Below are 19,688 nucleotides of genomic sequence, written 5' to 3' on the forward strand. Positions count from 1 at the left end.
ATGGATAATAATGCTGGAAATTCGGAAAAATCTCACCTCATAGACGAGAAGAATGCCAAGACATATTCACTAAAACTGCAAAGGTGGGGAAATGCTTTGCTTCGTATCACTGCAGCCGCATGAAGAATAATACCACATGTAGGACGAAGTTATGTGAACACATTTAGTCATTTTGGGGCATAAACTGTGTATAAAATGTGTGTGTGTGTGGGGGGGGGGCGCGACAACAATTCTTTGTTTGCTGACACTTAAAGAAAAATGCAAGTAAGCAGATTTTGTTAAGGACATCAACATTTTTAATAGAAAACTCAAAATATTATTTTTTAAATTATAATTTTAAGATAGATGCAGGAAGAATCCACTATTGTTGCACATTATCTTATAAACGTGCGTAATGAAGGCGCACCGAGAGTGGTTGTTATAGTGCACGTTGAGCAGGCTTTGGCTCTCACGGGTTGTTTTATGTGAATGAACAAATTCATTTCCATGCTTGGCTTGTTTCTGGACAGCCTGTGACAAATGGCCCCGGGGCCAGTTCACTGAGCAATGCTAAAAACTCATCATCTGTCATTAGCAGAGGCTCCAGCCTGCAATCACAGAGGGTACACACACACACACACACACACACACACACACACACACACACACACACACACACACACACACACACACACAATCCATAGGTGCTTAAACCTGCTGATACAAAAAATACACAGCAGAGAATATTACTAAAAAGCATACACAAAGCTGGTTCGAATTTTTAATTGTAGGATAGGATAATAAAAATATTAAAACATAGTTGGAATGCGCTCCTTTTCTGGCGTATTTAACAAATAGCTCCCACATTATAGAAATAAGTTGTATAGGATTTTAAAGAGGCCCACGTGTAAAAACACCACTTTTAATAATTTAATTTAAAAAACCACCGAGTTTAAAATATAGATGGCGGAGCAAATGAAAGAAAAAAAAGACGATTTTATGCGCACAGTCAAAGCTGATGCAAACATGTGCATCAGCTTTGTTTGCTCAACATCCAGCCGGCTGCTGCAGAAACACACCTGGTGATTTTTCAACGCGCTGCAGAAAAAAACAGGTGGAGACGCTCTCTCGCTTTAATATGAAATACGTGAGGAAAATCAAATGCAATCGCCCACTCAGCCATTAATCATAATCCTGCCGAATTATCTGTTATTTTCAGCCTTCAGAGGCCCTCATGATGCACGTTTCCACCTCTTTGATCAACTGTTTTTAAGTCAGTGAAGCTGGTGGAAGTGAATCGATGCCTTTGATTTCACGCTTTAAAACTGGCTGTTTTATTTATTTATTTTTTAAAAGATAATTTCCAGATACAACACGATTAAAAAGAGATAAGGTGGCAGAAACTTTACGCGTTATAAAGCAGGAGAAGAAAAAGGGAAGCTCCACCGGGTGGGAAACACGTGTTTTACAGGGTTAGTTACTTGCAAATATTAGTGCGAACTTGCAGGGCCTTTGTATTGTATTTATTTATGTATTTTGAATCAATCAAATAAAAAAGCACATTGCTCTAACATGATTTTGTAGAAATAAGTGAAATAGGCCTACTGATCATTTGGGATTCAAAGAAGTGTTCAGAAACACAGACAGATGTGCATATGGCGCTACATTTGGGATTTCATGCACCATTTGCGCCGTTCTTGTGCAAGTGCACGCATGTGTTTACAGTGTCACCTTTAGCATTTTCCTCCCCAGCTGGCAGTAAAGTGACCTTTATTGTTCACAAATGTTTCTACAGTATTTTTGATGTATTTTAGAATCAGCAGAACTCGTAATCAAAAACACAGGAATAGATGTAAACATTAGCATTAAAGTTAATAAAATAAATACGAGCATCCAAGGATTCCAAAGTCAGACTTACTCAGTCTATCACTTAGAATTCATGTAATTTCCACCGCCAAATATCACCGGAGGGCTCAACCCGAAGTTCTGTTTTATCAGCTTGAATCTGCTGTTTTGTTTTTCAAGTATAGTAAAAACGAAAATGATAAGAAAAGAGCTTGCATAAGTTTGGAACAATGATTGCTAATCCATTTATAAAATGTCAGAAAATAGAGTAAAAGATCATTACAAATCAATTTAACATGGATGAGTAACAAATACAAAAGTGATTGGATGATTAATTAGTAAGTTGAGATAAAAAAAAAAAACTCAAAGTATTTGTTTGTAAGTGCCTGACTGTTTGAGGAGGAAAGAAGGGATGCGCGAACTGATCCTTACCCAGGTACCTCTAATGAGGTTAATCCGTCCATGTAATTCACTTTTAAAGTGTTGGCAACATCTAACTGATGGCTATGCTGATGATGTTTAAACTTTGCTTTGTGGACCACTTACAAGCTTTAGCCATGAGTCTGAGGTTACCAGGGTTAAAAAGAAATACAAAAAATCTTTCACTCCGTTTAGTGATCAGTAACTACTCTGATGACCAATTGATGGTGCTGTGGATTCAGTAAGGCTGTTTCCATCTTCCTGCAGATTTGTTAAATGTTTGTCATTAATCAGAGTAAATGTGCAAAATAAATTCTGACCATTAAAATACATTTTTAGTCAAAGCCAAAATCAGGAGATTAAAACCTTTGATATTAAAGGCACAGCAGTTCTTGTTCTTGTTCTTGTTTTTCAGTCAAATGTCAGTAAGTCATTCAGCACCAAGCAGGAGTAGTTATAGCTAAAAGGCATCTACAGTACTGCTTTAAATGTGCTGTATTCATTGGAGGCAGGCCTGTGATTCTTTGGTTTCCACGCACGAAACATAAGCAATAGGTGTATGTGTATTCTTTTTTAAATTAGGCATCTCTGGATACACCGAGTTCAGCTATTATGTCAAAATATTAGGTTGATTATCTCAAAGTTTGAACTAATTCAAATTTCTGAGAAAATCACTCAAAACTTAAAATTAAGTAAGTATTTATTTATTTATTTATTTATGTGGCAGGAACAAGCTGTCATACATATCTCAACAATTTTTCAATCTCCCAGAACTCAAAAGTCCCATTTTTGAAGAGTGAACCATTGACCACCAGAGGGAGATGCATTGAAACTGGGGTATTTAAGTATTTAATGTACACTAGTGGTTACTTAATGTTTTCTGGCATGCCCAGAAAACAAAAAAGAAGGCAAAAGGTCCACACCCCAGAAAACTTGAATTTGAAAAAAATAAATAATAGTCAGCACATTTAATTTCAGAAAAACCAGATCTATTTAACTTTAGTCCACTGCATATTTTCCTTGATTGGTCAGACTCCACCTGTATCAGCTCCCACAGTTTAAAAACCACTGATGTAAGCAAATAATTCCTATTCCTGGTATTTCAGTGGGAGGTCCCAAGGCTGAGGCACATCAAGTGGTTGTCATTTTAATGGATGCGACCATATTGGATTTTATTGAGAGTTTGAAAACAAATTCTGTTAATATACATTTTAATATACAACATAATAGGCGTGTCACTAGGGATTTAATCTAATCCATGAGAATAAATATTACAGATTGAAGACCAGTGATGAAAAGGAAATGTGACTTCGGTCTGCAATGTGATGTGAAATCATCGTAAACTGTAAACATGACTTATGGTGCACTGATGTGGACCTTTCTTCTCTCTGGGGAAAAACAAAGGCAAATCTCATGGGTCGTTCACAAACATTTAAAAATAAATGTTTTTGTTTACATAAAAAAGCCGGATCATCTGGATAAAACCAGGGCCTTTTATTAAGGTTAAAAACATGGACTGTTGACCAAGATCTCACCAAGTGTAAAGCTTTCAAAACCTCTAATTAAAATATTAGAAACAAATGTAGCATCTGTATAAAACACAAATTTACAACACTGTAATGTGTGTGTTTGTGTGTGTGTATATATATACACACACACACACACAAACATATATATAGACACTGCCTATTTACTAAAGCCTGCACATCACAAGTGATAAAACAAAAAGATGAGGATATAATAAGATGATAATCACTTTCATTCTGTACTCCACTGATTTGTCTGCTGAAATATTAATATGCATATCTGTAAAAATAAAACACTGCTCAGTAGTTTTTCGCTGCAGAGATTCTTCTGTCTGTTAACAAAAGTGCTGCGGGATGTTCTGATACAGCAGATTGCAGTTGTAATTAAATGCTTATGATTTAGTTTTTTTCCCCCGCTGGACTTCCAAGAGCTCATTTCATTTCACAGATCACTGACTTTTCCCCGAGGAGTCTCTCTCTCTGTTTGTGCTGCCGGTGCTGGGCAACAATAAACGCTGCTTACCTGCCCTGTGGGGTATTGACAAAGACATGAAATCTACTTTGAAAAGAAAATCTAATGTTAATAATCTTAAGGAGACTCCTTGGGTCTGCCATATCGTCAATTTGTAAGGGTGGCAGTGAAAAAAGTACTTGAGGATGACTGCCAGAGGAATATGAGCCATGTATCATTAATAATTACTAGTTTTTTTTTTATTATATTTGGAGTGCAGAAGCAGGTTTTTTGGCAGTTTATAGTACCATCTCATTCTTGTGCTTATGTTAGTTGTATTTAAATGAAAAATAATCATTGATGCCAGACACCAAAAGTGAGGCGGGGTCAGCAGAGGGCTGTAAATCCCTAAATACAGACCACTGAGTGAATTATCCCACTCAGGGAACGTCTCAGTGACGACACTTTTGATTGTTTCGATGAATATTTTGGTCATTGTGTTATTTTCCCCCCCCTGCAGAGTCAACACGAGGAGCAATCTCTCCTACTGAAAACGCTCAGACACAGTTATGTTTGACCTGCGATCGTCTGACTTAAACCAAAGGACTTAAAAACATTAAGACTATTAGCACTAAACGCTGAAAGCAAAAACTAAAATGCACCAATATATTTTTTTGTTGTTTGTACAACTTTTGTTCTTTTTAAGGTCTGTAGTGTTACACATAAAATGCATGAACAGGAAAATACACATTACAAACAAACATAAAAGCTTTTTCTTCAAATTTGTTTTTATTTCTTAAAAGAATTGAAGCCCAGTCACCACCAGGGTCAAAACATCGTCACCACTTTGAAATAAATAGACTGCAAAAAACACATAATTGTAAACTTGTATTTGCATTTCAAATATCATTTTAAACACACTTTTTTCAATTCTCTGGGGGTGTTTTTTGCAGGTAATATTACAGTCACAATATGTCCACCTAATTAATGGATTTGACTATTTGACTTGACAAATTAGTGCTGAATGCTACTGAGCCAGTTTAAGGCACAGCTGCGGTATTACTGCGGTTGGCTGGGAGTGTTTTCAGTGTTTAAAGCCAAGGAGCCACTTGATTAAGGAGTGCTGACCAACAACCATATAGTTTCCAAAAGAACAGTGCAATTTACTACCAAGATCAAATAAAATAAGCAGTAACTTCATGAGGTATTCATTTGCACCAGGATTTTTGGATGAGAAAGTAAGAAAGTGCAAACAAAAACATTTCACCCTTAATAAATGTAAAACCACCATTAAGTCCACCTTTAGTCAAATCAGCTTTATTTGTATAGCATGTTTAAAAGACATCAGGTGTTGAACAAGTGCTGAACATAAGGATAATGTAGGCAAAATAAACAGAACAGATTAAAATAAATGGAGTAATAAGATGACAAGAAATCCATATACAGTGGGGCAAAAAAGTATTTAGTCAGCCACCGATTGTGCAAGTTCCCCCACCTAAAATAATGACAGAGGTCAGTAATTTGCACCAGAGGTACACTTCAACTGTGAGAGACAGAATGTGAAAAAAAAAAATCCATGAATCCACATGGTAGGATTTGTAAAGAATTTATTCGTAAATCAGGGTGGAAAATAAGTATTTGGTCAATAACAAAAATACAACTCAATACTTTGTAACATAACCTTTGTTGGCAATAACAGAGGTCAAACGTTTACTATAGGTCTTTACCAGGTTTGCACACACAGTAGCTGGTATTTTGGCCCATTCCTCCATGCAGATCTTCTCGAGAGCAGTGATGTTTTGGGGCTGTCGCCGAGCAACACGGACTTTCAACTCCCGCCACAGATTTTCTATGGGGTTGAGGTCTGGAGACTGGCTAGGCCACTCCAGGACTTTCAAATGCTTCTTACGGAGCCACTCCTTTGTTGCCCGGGCGGTGTGTTTTGGATCATTGTCATGTTGGAAGACCCAGCCTCGTTTCATCTTCAAAGTTCTCACTGATGGAAGGAGGTTTTGGCTCAAAATCTCACGATACATGGCCCCATTCATTCTGTCCTTAACACGGATCAGTCGTCCTGTCCCCTTGGCAGAAAAACAGCCCCATAGCATGATGTTTCCACCCCCATGCTTCACAGTAGGTATGGTGTTCTTGGGATGCAACTCAGTATTCTTCTTCCTCCAAACACGACGAGTTGAGTTTATACCAAAAAGTTCTACTTTGGTTTCATCTGACCACATGACATTCTCCCAATCCTTTGCTGTATCATCCATGTGCTCTCTGGCAAACTTCAGACGGGCCTGGACATGCACTGGCACTGCGGGATTTGATTCCCTGCCGTTGTAGTGTGTTACTGATGGTGACCTTTGTTACTTTGGTCCCAGCTCTCTGCAGGTCATTCACCAGGTCCCCCCGTGTGGTTCTGGGATCTTTGCTCACCGTTCTCATGATCATTTTGACCCCACGGGATGAGATCTTGCGTGGAGCCCCAGATCGAGGGAGATTATCAGTGGTCTTGTATGTCTTCCATTTTCTGATGATTGCTCCCACAGTTGATTTTTTCACACCAAGCTGCTTGCCTATTGTAGATTCACTCTTCCCAGTCTGGTGCAGGTCTACAATACTTTTCCTGGTGTCCTTCGAAAGCTCTTTGGTCTTGGCCATGGCGGAGTTTGGAGTCTGACTGTTTGAGGCTGTGGACAGGTGTCTTTTATACAGATGATGAGTTCAAACAGGTGCCATTCATACAGGTAACGAGTGGGGGACAGAAAAGCGTCTTACAGAAGACGTTACAGGTCTGTGAGAGCCAGAGATTTTCCATGTTTGAGGTGACCAAATACTTATTTTCCACCCTAATTTATGAATAAATTCTTTACAAATCCTACCATGTGGATTCATGGATTTTTTTTTCACATTCTGTCTCTCACAGTTGAAGTGTACCTCTGGTGCAAATTACTGACCTCTGTCATCATTTTAAGTGGGGGAACTTGCACAATCGGTGGCTGACTAAATACTTTTTTGCCCCACTGTATATGTACACACACCTATATACAAATGCATATACTAGCATATATGTACACATGTATACACCAACATTCACTGTTGTTCAGTTTACCTTCAGAAAGAGATTAAAAAAAATCTTGTTATGTTTGAATTTGGCAGAAGGGTTACAGATGTTAATGGCACAGATGTTTGCTTAACAGGCGCCCCCCCCCCCCGACAATGTTGCGCTGCAGGCCACACAGTGTGTTTAATGTCTGAGGATATTTTGCATGAATCTTTTGAACAGGATATTTTTTTTCTGCACACTCTGGAATTTATCATCACCCCAAGGTTTCATTGTGTGTGTGTGTGTGTGTGTGTGTGTGTGTGTGTGTGTGTGTGTGTGTGTGTGTGTGTGTGTGTGTGGTTTTCTCTCGTGTCCCGGTGGTATAATTGAACAGAATCTGTTTTCCGCCTGGCTGCTTCTTTTGAGGTTGGACATCTTCGAAGACGAGTGTGTGTGTGATAATCGTACAGCGCTCGCAATCTCCTTTGTGAAGAGTGTGACATTAAAGTGTGTGTCTGGTTATCTCAAGTGAGGCCAAATTAGCTTTTTTCCACCTCATTAGTCACATCATCGAATCCTCCCCCACGCATGATAAGAACAGCAACCTGTGTGTGTGTGTGTGTGTAAGAGAGAGAGACAAAGATAGAAAATAAATGGAAAGGTCAGCATTTTCTTTTATTCTCAGCAGTAATCCAGTCGGGTCTGCATCTTGCTAGGGTTCAAGTATACATAGATCTGTAATGTCCCGATTGAACACTGAAAAATTGACTTTCAAATGAAAAGCATCTTATTGTAGATGGGCAAGATGGTGTTAAATGAAAAGATTCTGTATTTATGTGCAAAATGAACAGAATGGCAACTATTAAATGATTACAGTATTATTTATTTTACCACTGCTACTGTTTTAATTTACTAAATTACCAAATAAACAGGCCAGATTATTAGGTATTAGGTCAACTCAGCAACCTTTAGACCCAGAACCTTGTTCCATCTGTGCTATAAGAATTAAGGCAGTTCTGAAGACAAAAGATTGTCCAGTGTACACATGTTTTTGTATTCTAATCAACTTCCTTCAGATTCCTTTGGAATTACCTGGTACTGGGTTTGAATGGTTGTCTGTTGTCTCTGTGAATCTCTGTGGTTGATGGGTGACCAGTACTGGGTACATCCTTCTTCTTGCCAAACAACAGGTATAGTCTCCAAACCTTGGCAGTCCTAATAGGATTAATGGTAAATAAAATAGATGGATGGAGTATTAAAAAAACATTTATCTATTTGTTGTTATATGTTTGATGTTTGGGCAGTGTCTGGCTTCAAGTTTACAGTCTGATTTATTATACACAAGAAGCACTAATTTTATAATTTGCTTGTCAAAGGATTGTTACACTTTCTTAAGGTTTTTGTTGTTGTTTGCTGTTTGTTTATTCGTTGTTGTTGTTTGCTGTTTGTTTATTCGTTGTTGTTGTTGTTGTTTGCTTGTTTTACAACATTTTGGATAGATATGACTTTCATTCACAAATTTGTTGTCAATTAAAACACTGCTGTAACCTGGATGAATAGAAAACAACACAACGCACAAGACCTAAGATGGAGCGCTTATGAGTTATTAAAACTCAGGAGCAGTCGTGACGTGAAGTTCTGGACTGTAAAACAGGGCAGTCTGTTCACCCTCCTTCACTGTCAACATGAATCGATTTTAATGGGTTCTTCATCGAACGAAACGGCACACCATTCTTTCACTTAAGTGAACACTGACTGCGATGCACTCTGTCAGGTTTCCACTTTGTAAACCATGGGGACTCTATCAAAAGATGATCTGCTGCGCTGTAACATCAGCTAAAAAACCCCACCTCAGCTGTGCTGCTGTTACAAGGATGGACAAAAAGCCGGCCTCCATGAGATCGGACAGGGGGTTTTACTAAGGCTGAAATTACATTGTTTTAACAGACATGTCGGTTAGAAGATACAAAAATAATTTTTTTTCTTAATAAGTAGATTTATCTTTAAATGCACCCATCACACTGCAGACTAGCTCACATCTTCAGATATAATGTTTTCTGTCTGAACAGCCCAGTATGATTTATAATATTTATACTGTATATAGTGCTTTTCTATTTGCACTGACCTCATTTAACAATGCATTAAAACTGAGCTTTGGAGCACATCTTATCTACCTCTCATTTATGATCAGTGTAGAATTACCAGTTAACCCAGCATGCTTGTCAGTTAGGGTTTGAACTGGGAACTGTCTCTGTGACAACACTCATATTTATTATTTTATATTTATTATTTATTTAATAGTCCAAGTAACTCACATCATTATGTAGAAAAAGGTGAGATGTAAACATGCCAAAATTGCTAATTTCCTTCTTTCCCAGGGAAGGTCACATAAAAGCTTTACAATAAACAAATGCGTAAAAATATATAACAAATGAAACATCAAAAACCACAGCGAACAACTCTGTTCATTCATTACCTGAAAAAAATCAAACATTACAGCTGATACAGGTGATGTAACCAAGTATGTTTAAATGTGGTACTGAAAGCTAGAGCAACAGCACAATACTGCAGGTGTAAGATTATAATGGCAGCCCTGTGCATCATAGGTAGGTTCTTCAGGAGGAACAGCTTGAGGGTCACATTGTTTGATCAGCAGCAGCTAAGTGATAATAGCATCCTTCATGGCAAGCTCACTCATTCAAGCTGTGAAAATATACTACTGTTTATTTTCTGCCCCCTGCAGCTCCTTTCCAGACTCCAAAGAACATTATTCAGACTTCCCTTTAAAGAATGGAGGCATGTCGGGCGCCATCGAGCTGAAACGACCCGTCGGCACTCACTGCCACGGCCCCAAAGCGTCGGCATGCGAGGAGAGCGTGGACAAGCTGCTGGCCAAGAAGAAACTCTACATCGCTTCAGCAGTCTGCCTCGTCTTCATGATTGGCGAGGTCATAGGTGAGAAGCACCAAGAAAAGAAATGAATGAGAAAAGAAAGCAGCTTGAATGGTGACCTAATTTGTTATGTGCCTTCTCAACCATTTGGACATAAATAAACTTCCCTATATTCACACACCAGAAAGTGTGGAGATTTGTGTGGGACACAATACTTATGACAAGAAGATGGTTATAAGCACTTATTAAGCATAGGAAGCTTTTACATTTGACCAAATGATCACTTTTGACAGGAGCAAAAAAATCATGCAGACAAGTGTTCATGCAGACGTTAGTATCATTATAAGCATCATAGCAAGAAATGCTTCAGTGGTGAACTATTGAGGAACTCCTTTATTTCCCTGTAAAAGTGTAGGTTCATTTTTCTTTTTATAGTGTAACTTTTTTACTGTTAAGAGAATAAAATGGTGGCTGACATTCACTGGCTGGTTGCACGGATATTTAAAATGATCTAAAAGAATAAAATCGCTCTTTTACCTGAGGCAACTGAGGCTTTAAATCACATGTTTAATATACCTCTGAGTGTCTAAGATGGGTGTATTTAAAAGCTATTAAAAGAGATGTTATTACCCAGCAGGTACTTTCACAGTTGGCGAGCTACGACACACTTTTTAATAAAAATCTTTTTTATTAGCTAAATGTGAATGAAAATAAACACAGCTTCACACTTTCTGTTTGCTCTGTTCTGTTTGGATATCGTATTCAACATTTATGTACATACCACAAAAAAAAAAGTGACATGAGTTGGATTATGTGTCTTTCCTTATCTTTAAGCAGACTATTATAAACGCAGTCTCGTGGCTCATATACATTATCATTTGTGCCCAGTGTCATTTTTCCTCCTGATTTACAGGAGGCTACCTGGCCCACAGCCTGGCCATCATGACTGATGCGGCCCACCTTCTGACAGACTTTGGCAGCATGATGGTGAGCCTGTTCTCCCTGTGGATCTCCTCCAGACCGCCCACCAAAACCATGAACTTTGGTTGGCACAGATCAGGTGAGAATAATAAGAATTCAGCTTCAGCTTCATGTCGACTGGATGCTGGAGACAAACATTTCGTATATGCATTATATTGCTGGTCATTTGTAGGAGTTCCTGGGCCTGAGTTATTTTGTGTAGATTTTCCTTTATTTTGTCCATGTAAACTGCACATGGGCAAAATAAACTCTACATGGCCTCAACTTGCTTGAGTCACTAGATGTATTGTGGCTATTCTGATTGCACACCCTGGTGTATCCCTGTGTAAAGGTTGGGGCAGGTAATGTCAGCCTGGATTGATGATCTCACTTTTTAAGAAAAGGAACTAGAGGCTGTTTTCTATCTTCAAGTGATCGCTCTCATCAGCCTGCCTGAAAACATCTACACCAAGATACAGGAGAGAATAATCTAAACAGTATAAACTTTGGATTCAGGAGAAATGATGTGGCCTTCCTTCAGTTTTGATGTGTTTTGTGAAGAAGGCATTTAAACATGTCCTTCTGGTTCTCCAAGAGTCCAGTGGTGCTGCAGTTTGGTAAAGGGTTGCTCTTTGTTACCAACTTTGTTCATAATTCTTATCAACGGGATTTCTAGTTGCAGTCAGTCTGCTGCTTCTCCTCCTTGAAAGGAGACAATTAAGGTGGTTTGGCTATCTGAGTAACACACCTACCACCTCCTAGCTGAAATGTTTCTGGCATAGTATGGGATGAGGACCTGGAGTAGACCCAGGATACGCTGCAGAAATCATGTCTCTCGGCTGGCTTGGGAACACTTTAGTGTCACAAGAGCTGGAAGCTGTGGTTGTAGAGAGGGAGGCCTGATCATTTCTGTAAAGACTGCTAGTATCATGACACAGTCCTATGCAGGTGGCAGAAAATGGATAGATCGATTTTCTGCTAACCTTCTCCTGGGAGCATTTTTATACTAAGAAAAAATACTGTCTTCATCCTTTTTTTATTTAAATGATTTGTCCTATATATCAGGTGCATGATGTTCACGTGGTGGCTTACACAAGGAGAAATTATATAGACAGATTCCAGATACAGATTATAGAGAGCGCAGTGTTTAGCCTCAACCCTTGGAAAAGCAAACACCTATTAAGACAGACTTGGCATCTATGAAATCATCCATTAGTTATGAATTCCTGTTTTAAAGCCTTGATCTGAAATCTTTTTGCTATTTTGAGACGACTTGTTTTGAGCAAGTAATGACTCTGACTGAAGTACAGCGGGAGGCTCATATGGTGTAGAGTTTAAGTGTAGCCTGCTATATTGACCATCATTTACAAGATGAACATTAACTTGCATTTACTAAGACAGGGAACTGGTGATTGAGGCCATCAACGTATTAGTAAAGTCAGTTTAGTTTAAGCTCAGAAGAAGCAGTTTAATTTTAAAAGTATATGGTCAGCAGCATACAGTAGATGTGCCTCCTTATTATCTGTGATGAACTGCATGACTACAATAAAGTAATAAAGGTTCATGATTTTCTTCTTCTTCCAGAGATCCTCGGGGCATTCATCTCCGTCATGTCCATCTGGATCGTCACTGGAGCTCTGGTCTACTTGGCCATTGAGAGGATCGTACGTAACGACTATGAGATTGATGGACACGTCATGCTGGTCACCTCTGGCTGTGCTGTCATCGTCAATATTGTGTGAGTGCTTCACACCTTTAAAAGTATATTAACGCTTGTAAAAACTTTGCTCTCAATGTATGCTGCTGCTATTGACACCATTACATAATATTACCATTACTTTTACTAATAATAAAAAAAATTACAAATATTTTACTAAAAAAAACCATAGACAGTATTTAAAAGATGGCTGTAACCATGGCGACCTCACTCACATTTCCTCTACTGACATCTCGGTCTAATGAGACCAGATGCAAGAAGCAAAAGGGAGGATCTGATTGAGAAAAATGATGGACAGATGTGCTCTTCTAAGATATGACGGTATTCCGTCATATCTTAGAAGAGCACATCTGTTTCCTGAGTGCCATGAAGCAAGGCATGCGAATACAACTGATGACCCTTTGTCTCGTTTCCTTTCTCTAGCATGGCGTACATCCTCCACCATTCGACCACCTTCCACGCTCACGGCAGCGGTTACCACCAGATCGACGAGGATGGTCAGAGCCCCGTGGTTCATGGCCACTCGCACGCCCTCCTCGGCAGTCATGGTAACACAAGCGTCCGTGCTGCCTTCATCCACGTGGTGGGAGACCTGCTGCAGAGTGTCGGCGTCATGGTGGCGGCGACCATCATCTACTTCCGGGTCAGATAAACAGATATATTACATGATATAAAACAGAGTCATGTTAAAAGCACAAAGACATGCTTACAGGTACAAGCATATTTGTATTCTGAGCATTAGAGAATTATATTTGAATGTGTACAAAGAAACCATGTATGGTTTCTTATGTATTATGGATGAAAGATTCAAGCATTTCTGTTGTGTTGCAAGATGTTCTTGTTTTTGTGCCTGGAGCACTTTAGTGCCTCATGACTGTGGAAATCACCATCTGACGCCCTTTTCCTTGCTCTTTAAAGTGTCCTTAACCTCTTTTCTCTCTTTCAGCCCGAGTATAAAGTCGCAGACCCCATCTGCACGTTCCTATTTTCTGTCTTTGTTCTCTGCACCACTGTCACCATCCTCAGAGACGTCTTTAGGATACTCATGGAAGGTATTAAACAATCAACAGCTTCTTATGTTCGAAATACTTTTTCATATTTTAATAGTGGAATCATATACTGTACCTGATAGTTCCCATGAAGTATAAAGTATTTTTGTTATTATGCAAAAGGGGTACTTCACACCAGATTTACATATGTGTTTTTCCTCTTGCTTGTTGCGCCACTGATCTATCTACATACTGGGTTCTCCAGATAGAAATGCCTGTCTTTGAGTGCAGGAGGGAACTGACGTTGTGGGCTCAAAATGGAAAAACATGTATTTGAAAAACTCACAAACTCTTGTCAGAAATTATAATGCAGTTACTCAAAAAAACAAAACAAAAACCCATGTAATGATAACAAACCCTGTTGTAAGTCAATAAATTTGATATTTATTTATTATAATTTAATTAAACACATTGAAGTTCAAAAATTTGATTCAAAGCATAAAATGTACAATTGCAACATAATATCTCCAGAAGTTCTTAAAATGGAATTATAACAAATCCAATCCAATAAGTCCAGTATGAAGTCAGGCCAGTTTTTGTGTCCTAAGGTTGTTGTCCTGAAAGAAAAACCTGCATCACACTGAAACTTCTTAAAAAGATCGTCCAGAAAAATACATTTTTCAATACTGTGATAAATGTTTAATGTGAAGATGCTTTCGATACAACGGGTTCATCTGTAGCTGGATTTGACATGAATGATTATTATTTCTTTTTCTTCTTTTATTGTGTTAAATCTGAGGTTTAAAATCTAGTTCACAATTTTCCTTACATGATTGTGGCATCAAGGGCAGATGTTATATAAGCTGTAGCTTCTGTCACACCCTTTCAGTTTGAAATCTAAATAAAGATAAAATAAGATGAAATAAAAATATAACTGTTATAGCGTCTCCTCCTCTAGGCTTGGCTTAGAGTGACTTAAATTTCTTCTTCATGTCTGTGCAGATGTTTGCATGCCTGCTTCATTTTTCTGCGAGTGAAGACTCAGCTGCAGAGACTTTGCATTACAATGCACCAAACATGGATGCCGTGGTTTCTCCAGCTGTTTGTGTTTGAAGCAGAGTATAATCGAGGCCTTACTGTGCAGAAGAAACTGTGCAACTGCCCGTAACAAGAAGCTCAGGCTAACAGCAGAATGTAATGATTAATGGCAGCTCCCTTGCTGTAATTTCAATTACATGCTTCTTTTGGTTAGCAATAGTTTAGTATGAAAAAAACAACAACACAGTTCCCGGTGAAACTGCTTAAAACTAAATTGGTGGATTTGATTTCATTTGTACATTTTTTTTTGGTAAATCTATCACAGTTGGTGGAAAAATACATTGTGCAGTTTTTCTAATTATATTTTTGTTGCCTTAAACACCACAAACTACCTTTGCTATATTCATGGGTGCCCGATATCGCGAAAAGTAGATAAACAGGAATACGAGCCAAAGAAAAAAACACAAAAAAATCCAACAAACATAAATCTGATTTTTATTTCCTGACTCTTCAAGCTATAAATTCAGTGTCTCAGCTTGATATGAGATTGGAAAAGGGAGAAACCGCCAGCCTACCAATACCTATAAAGTTCAGTAACACTGCTGTTAAAGCCAGCAGCTTGTTTTAGGTCAACGCTCAGAAACAAGCATGCAGCTACCCTGCATCAGTTTATGCTGTTTATTAGAAAAAACTCTTTTGAGAAAGGTTGAATATTGCTTTAAATTAAGCTTATGTGATATTTCTGACCATGATGCCTGCAGCTAGGATCCAGCTGTCAGGCTTTGACCTGGTATGAAAAAGGTTAACATCACATGTTGCAAAGGACAGTTATGTCACGTAGAAGTGCAAAAAACAACATATTTGGAGCCTAACTGAAGTATTCATGGCTTCAGATATGTATGTCTCCAAGCTCCACATGGCATGTTTGTGTAAAACAGCAGAGAAACGCGTCTGTGGTTTTCCTAGCACAGAACAAAGAGGACAGATGGTCACATCCTGGGGATGCCCTGAGATATTAGATCACCCAAGTCTTTGCACGTCACTGAACTTTCACACGATGACCCAAAGTAGCTTTTGGGCATCTTTGAAACAGTTTGGTGTCAATGAGCAAAATGATAACGTGCATGAGAGCCATGTATCTGATGTAATACTGTATACATACATCAGAGTTTTAATACTTGTATTTATGATTAGTTTGCATTTATATTTCTTTTTGGGTTGAATTTACTTTTTTGTTTCCCTTTTAGGTTTGTCTGTTTATATAGTTTGAAATGTCCAATTTTAGCCTATTTTTATTACTTTCACTGTTAGTTTTAGTGTTTTTATAATCTTAACGTAGAAATATTTCCCAGATTTAAGATCTTCAGAATAGATATTGTAGTACACAAAACAAATTTTGAAGGCAGTCATGCAACTACCTTAGTCTCATGTGCAGGAATGCCTCCTACACATTGTCTCTATAGTTGTAGTGACTAGTTTTAATTAACTACTGTATAACTAGTCATGATTTTAGTCAAATTTGACTTCTTTTCAACCTGTAGATCAGTAAAATAAAATATATCACTGTGTGCTTATCAAGGAATAATATTGTTCTGTATACCAGGCCAAAATCAGCTCTACAAAGTCTCTGTGTATCTGAAGCAGACTGTTTGCATGTGAGCCACACATTCACAGACGTACTGTTAACTTGGTGTGTCTTAATTTTGATGGCCCGTTGTTTTTCAGGGTCCCCTAAAGGAATCGAGTTTAACTCGGTGAAGGAGGTGCTGCTGTCTGTGAAAGCTGTGAAGTCCATGCACTGCCTGCACCTCTGGGCTCTGACTCTGGGCCAGGCGCTGGTTTCTGTTCACCTGGCTGTAGGTAAAGTAACACACTGATCTACAGTGCATAGTACAGTGAGAGGCACAGGGAATTAAGGCTACTTTAACCCGACATTAAAAGCTCCACATGGCTGATGAGCATTAGCCGGCATATTCCGATATGGGAAGAGAAAACTGTGATACGAAATGTGGATTTCTGAGTTACACCCCTCACAGACCACAGTAGAGTAAACCACACTCACTCTGTTCATTTTTACCTTCTTGTTTCACCACCAGAGGAGGGCACTGACCAGCAGTCTGTGCTGCAGGAGGCCACTGACCTACTCCACACCAAGTTTGGTTTCTACAGCATCACCATCCAGGTAGAGCTCTACTCTGAAGACATGAGCTACTGCTCCCACTGCCAGGACCCCAGTGACTGATAAACAACCAGAGTGGACTGGACCCAGCAGGACATGGATGACTAAGACAGATTGTCATTCTCTCCTGGTGGTCTGGAGTCGTGAGGGATGTATTCACAGAGCAGCTTCCCTTCAAGGAAAGAATTTTTGGGTTGTTTTTGCCATTAAGTTTTAAAAGATTTGACAGTGAAATCATCCTTGTGCTGATAGTAGAGTCCTGATACCAAAGCTCCATGCTAACATGGAATATGCCAGTTCATTCAAAGTCCTTCAAAAAGGGGTGGCCTGCTTTATTTCCATCACAAACTGAGACAATTTCACAAGAATCATCAGGGTGAAGCTGTCCTTGGGGTTGCTGGTGCTAGCTTGTAAGGAAGTTTTCAAGAATAAAGGAAAGTAGGGCCCTGAAAAAAAAAACACATTTTACCAAAAATCTGACCTCTTCTAATTAATTTCCTCAACAAAACAAAGATCACATCACAATACTATTTATTTAAGGACCACTAATATCTTATTTTCAGTAATATGGTGCCAGTTCTGCTCTGTTCTACCTTGGTGCCTTTTAAGAATCAGCCCACTGGTTATCTGTAAAGTTACTGGCAGAAACTCGAGTACTTATCATGGAAATAACTTTATGTGGTAGTTCCTTCATAATGACAGATGTCCATCTTTGGGATAAGACATTTTGTGGTGTAGAGATGGTGCCCACTTTTGGTCACAAGTACCACTTTTTTGGTGGAAATGCCTGTGCACAAGCTCAAGGTTGAAAATAGATATAAGTGATGCATAGAAATGATCAATAATAGTAATTGTTCTCCATCAGACACCCTATTTTAAATTAAGAACAGTCATACCAGCTAAAATTCAGAAGTTATGAGTTATACTTTACCATAAATTCTGTATTAAAACACCTTAAAGACACAGTGACATTATTTATTGATGTCACTGTGTATTAAGTTTTTATTTGTTTCTTTTTAAAAAAATAACAGTTCTGTTTTACTTGCGCCTCAGCATGTTTCATTTCAGGCTTAATGTAAGTAAACAGAAAACACTGCCAAATAAATGAGCACATACAGTGATTAGGCTTATAGCTATTCCTACAGTAAGGTAAATCCTTCCTTTGTGAATCTAATAATTAGCACAGTTTACAAAGTTAATATTATGTTGCATTACATAAGAAGTGTTACTCGATAATGAGACAATAGACGTTCAAAGAAAGTGTTTATTGAGGTCCTGACTTAAGAGAGGTGACGCTTCTTTGTTCCACTGAGTTCTGTACAACCAGAAGCCTCATTGAAACTCAAGGAGTCGCCCTCTGCTGGTCAGAAGGAAGGATGCCCATGTCAGACATTTGAACAACAAAGAAATAAATAAATCTGAGGAATTTTCTGAAAATATTTTTTTTTCAGCCACTTCTTGATTAATGCAACTTTCTTACTCATTTTAAATGATAAAATGACTTTAAAAAATTAAGCCATTGTGAAGGGTGATGAATTGCACGTTTTTAATTTTGCAAGTATTTTTTTATAGTTGTCTTCTACAATTGAAAGGCAGTAATTGTAGTAAAATCCCTTCTTCTTTCAAAAAGATGCTGAATCACTCAAACACTTTAATTCAATCAACTGTGAAATTAGTGTAAGTTAAGTTCCACAAAACAGGAACAGTCTCCTCAAAGTCTTCTTCAAATTGCTAAAAAAAAATAATTAAAAACACTTTTAAAGCACCACAGGAGATTGATTTTGCTGACGTGATTAAAGGCATCTGTGCAGATGTTTGTCCAAAGTAATTTTCAGTTTATCTTCTGGGCTATTAATTAAATGTTTCCAATTAATTTATGAACATCAGCTTTACTCTGTAACAAGAACATAAGGTAATAAATAAGAGGCATAAGCTATATCATCTGCTGCAGATGTTAATATGGAGCACCTGATGAAACTCTACTACAGACACATTTGTTGTATCAGCTCTACCAGACCCACTATAGTGTAGTCATCTCTATGCAAGGCTTGCAAGCATAACATATTTTTAGTGCTAAAGTGTTAAAAAGCTCACTGATGATTGATTTCTGACATTTCTTTGTGCATGTTTCAAGTACCTGTAACATGCTGTCTTATGAGTAAGAATAAGAATGACTCTTTAAAAATCTTTTAATTTTGTCTGTACTCTTGGTCACCAAAGACCACATTGTGCTGTTACTAAAGACCACAGGGACGTCATGAGACACAAACAGGAAAGGACATAACAATTAAATTGTTAAAGAACAATGTTCATCCTTAAAAGGAAATGTTGGAGGCATGTGGCACTAAATGTGTCACATGCAAAATGTGTGCAGCTCTTCAGTAATAAACTCACATATAAGTTCACACTTTTGTTTTCACTTTAGAAAATACATAAAGACGTATTCATGTTTCTACCAAACAAAGGGAAACGTGTTCCTTCTCATGATTGATAAGCACTTTGACAACAAAGAGTTTCAGAATCACGATTAGCTTTCCAAAGCGACCTTTAAAAACAGACACGATCAAATCTGTGTTGCATGTGTAGCTCAGAGCTGTTTATATAATGGTGGGCAGAGTATCGATATGGATTGAGCAGAAGGAAAAT

General features: G+C 38.2%; 1 protein-coding gene across 1 annotated transcript; it reads left to right on the forward strand.

Moving 5' to 3' along the window:
* On the forward strand, positions 1–18,036 carry slc30a2 (solute carrier family 30 member 2). The gene is made up of 8 exons (XM_085432440.1): positions 1–83; positions 10,011–10,222; positions 11,073–11,219; positions 12,704–12,857; positions 13,260–13,479; positions 13,783–13,888; positions 16,589–16,723; positions 16,960–18,036. The coding sequence occupies exons 1-8, from the start codon at positions 1–3 to the stop codon at positions 17,103–17,105; spliced, it is 1,203 nt and encodes a 400-aa protein (XP_085288566.1). The 3' UTR covers positions 17,106–18,036.
* The last annotated feature ends 1,652 nt before the right edge of the window (positions 18,037–19,688 follow it).

The sequence above is a fragment of the Copadichromis virginalis genome, linkage group LG15, assembly GCF_057382275.1.
Source record: "Copadichromis virginalis isolate Kocher_CV1m ecotype Utaka linkage group LG15, C_Virginalis_male_GT1.1, whole genome shotgun sequence".
In the NCBI taxonomy this organism is placed as follows: Eukaryota; Metazoa; Chordata; class Actinopteri; order Cichliformes; family Cichlidae; genus Copadichromis; species Copadichromis virginalis.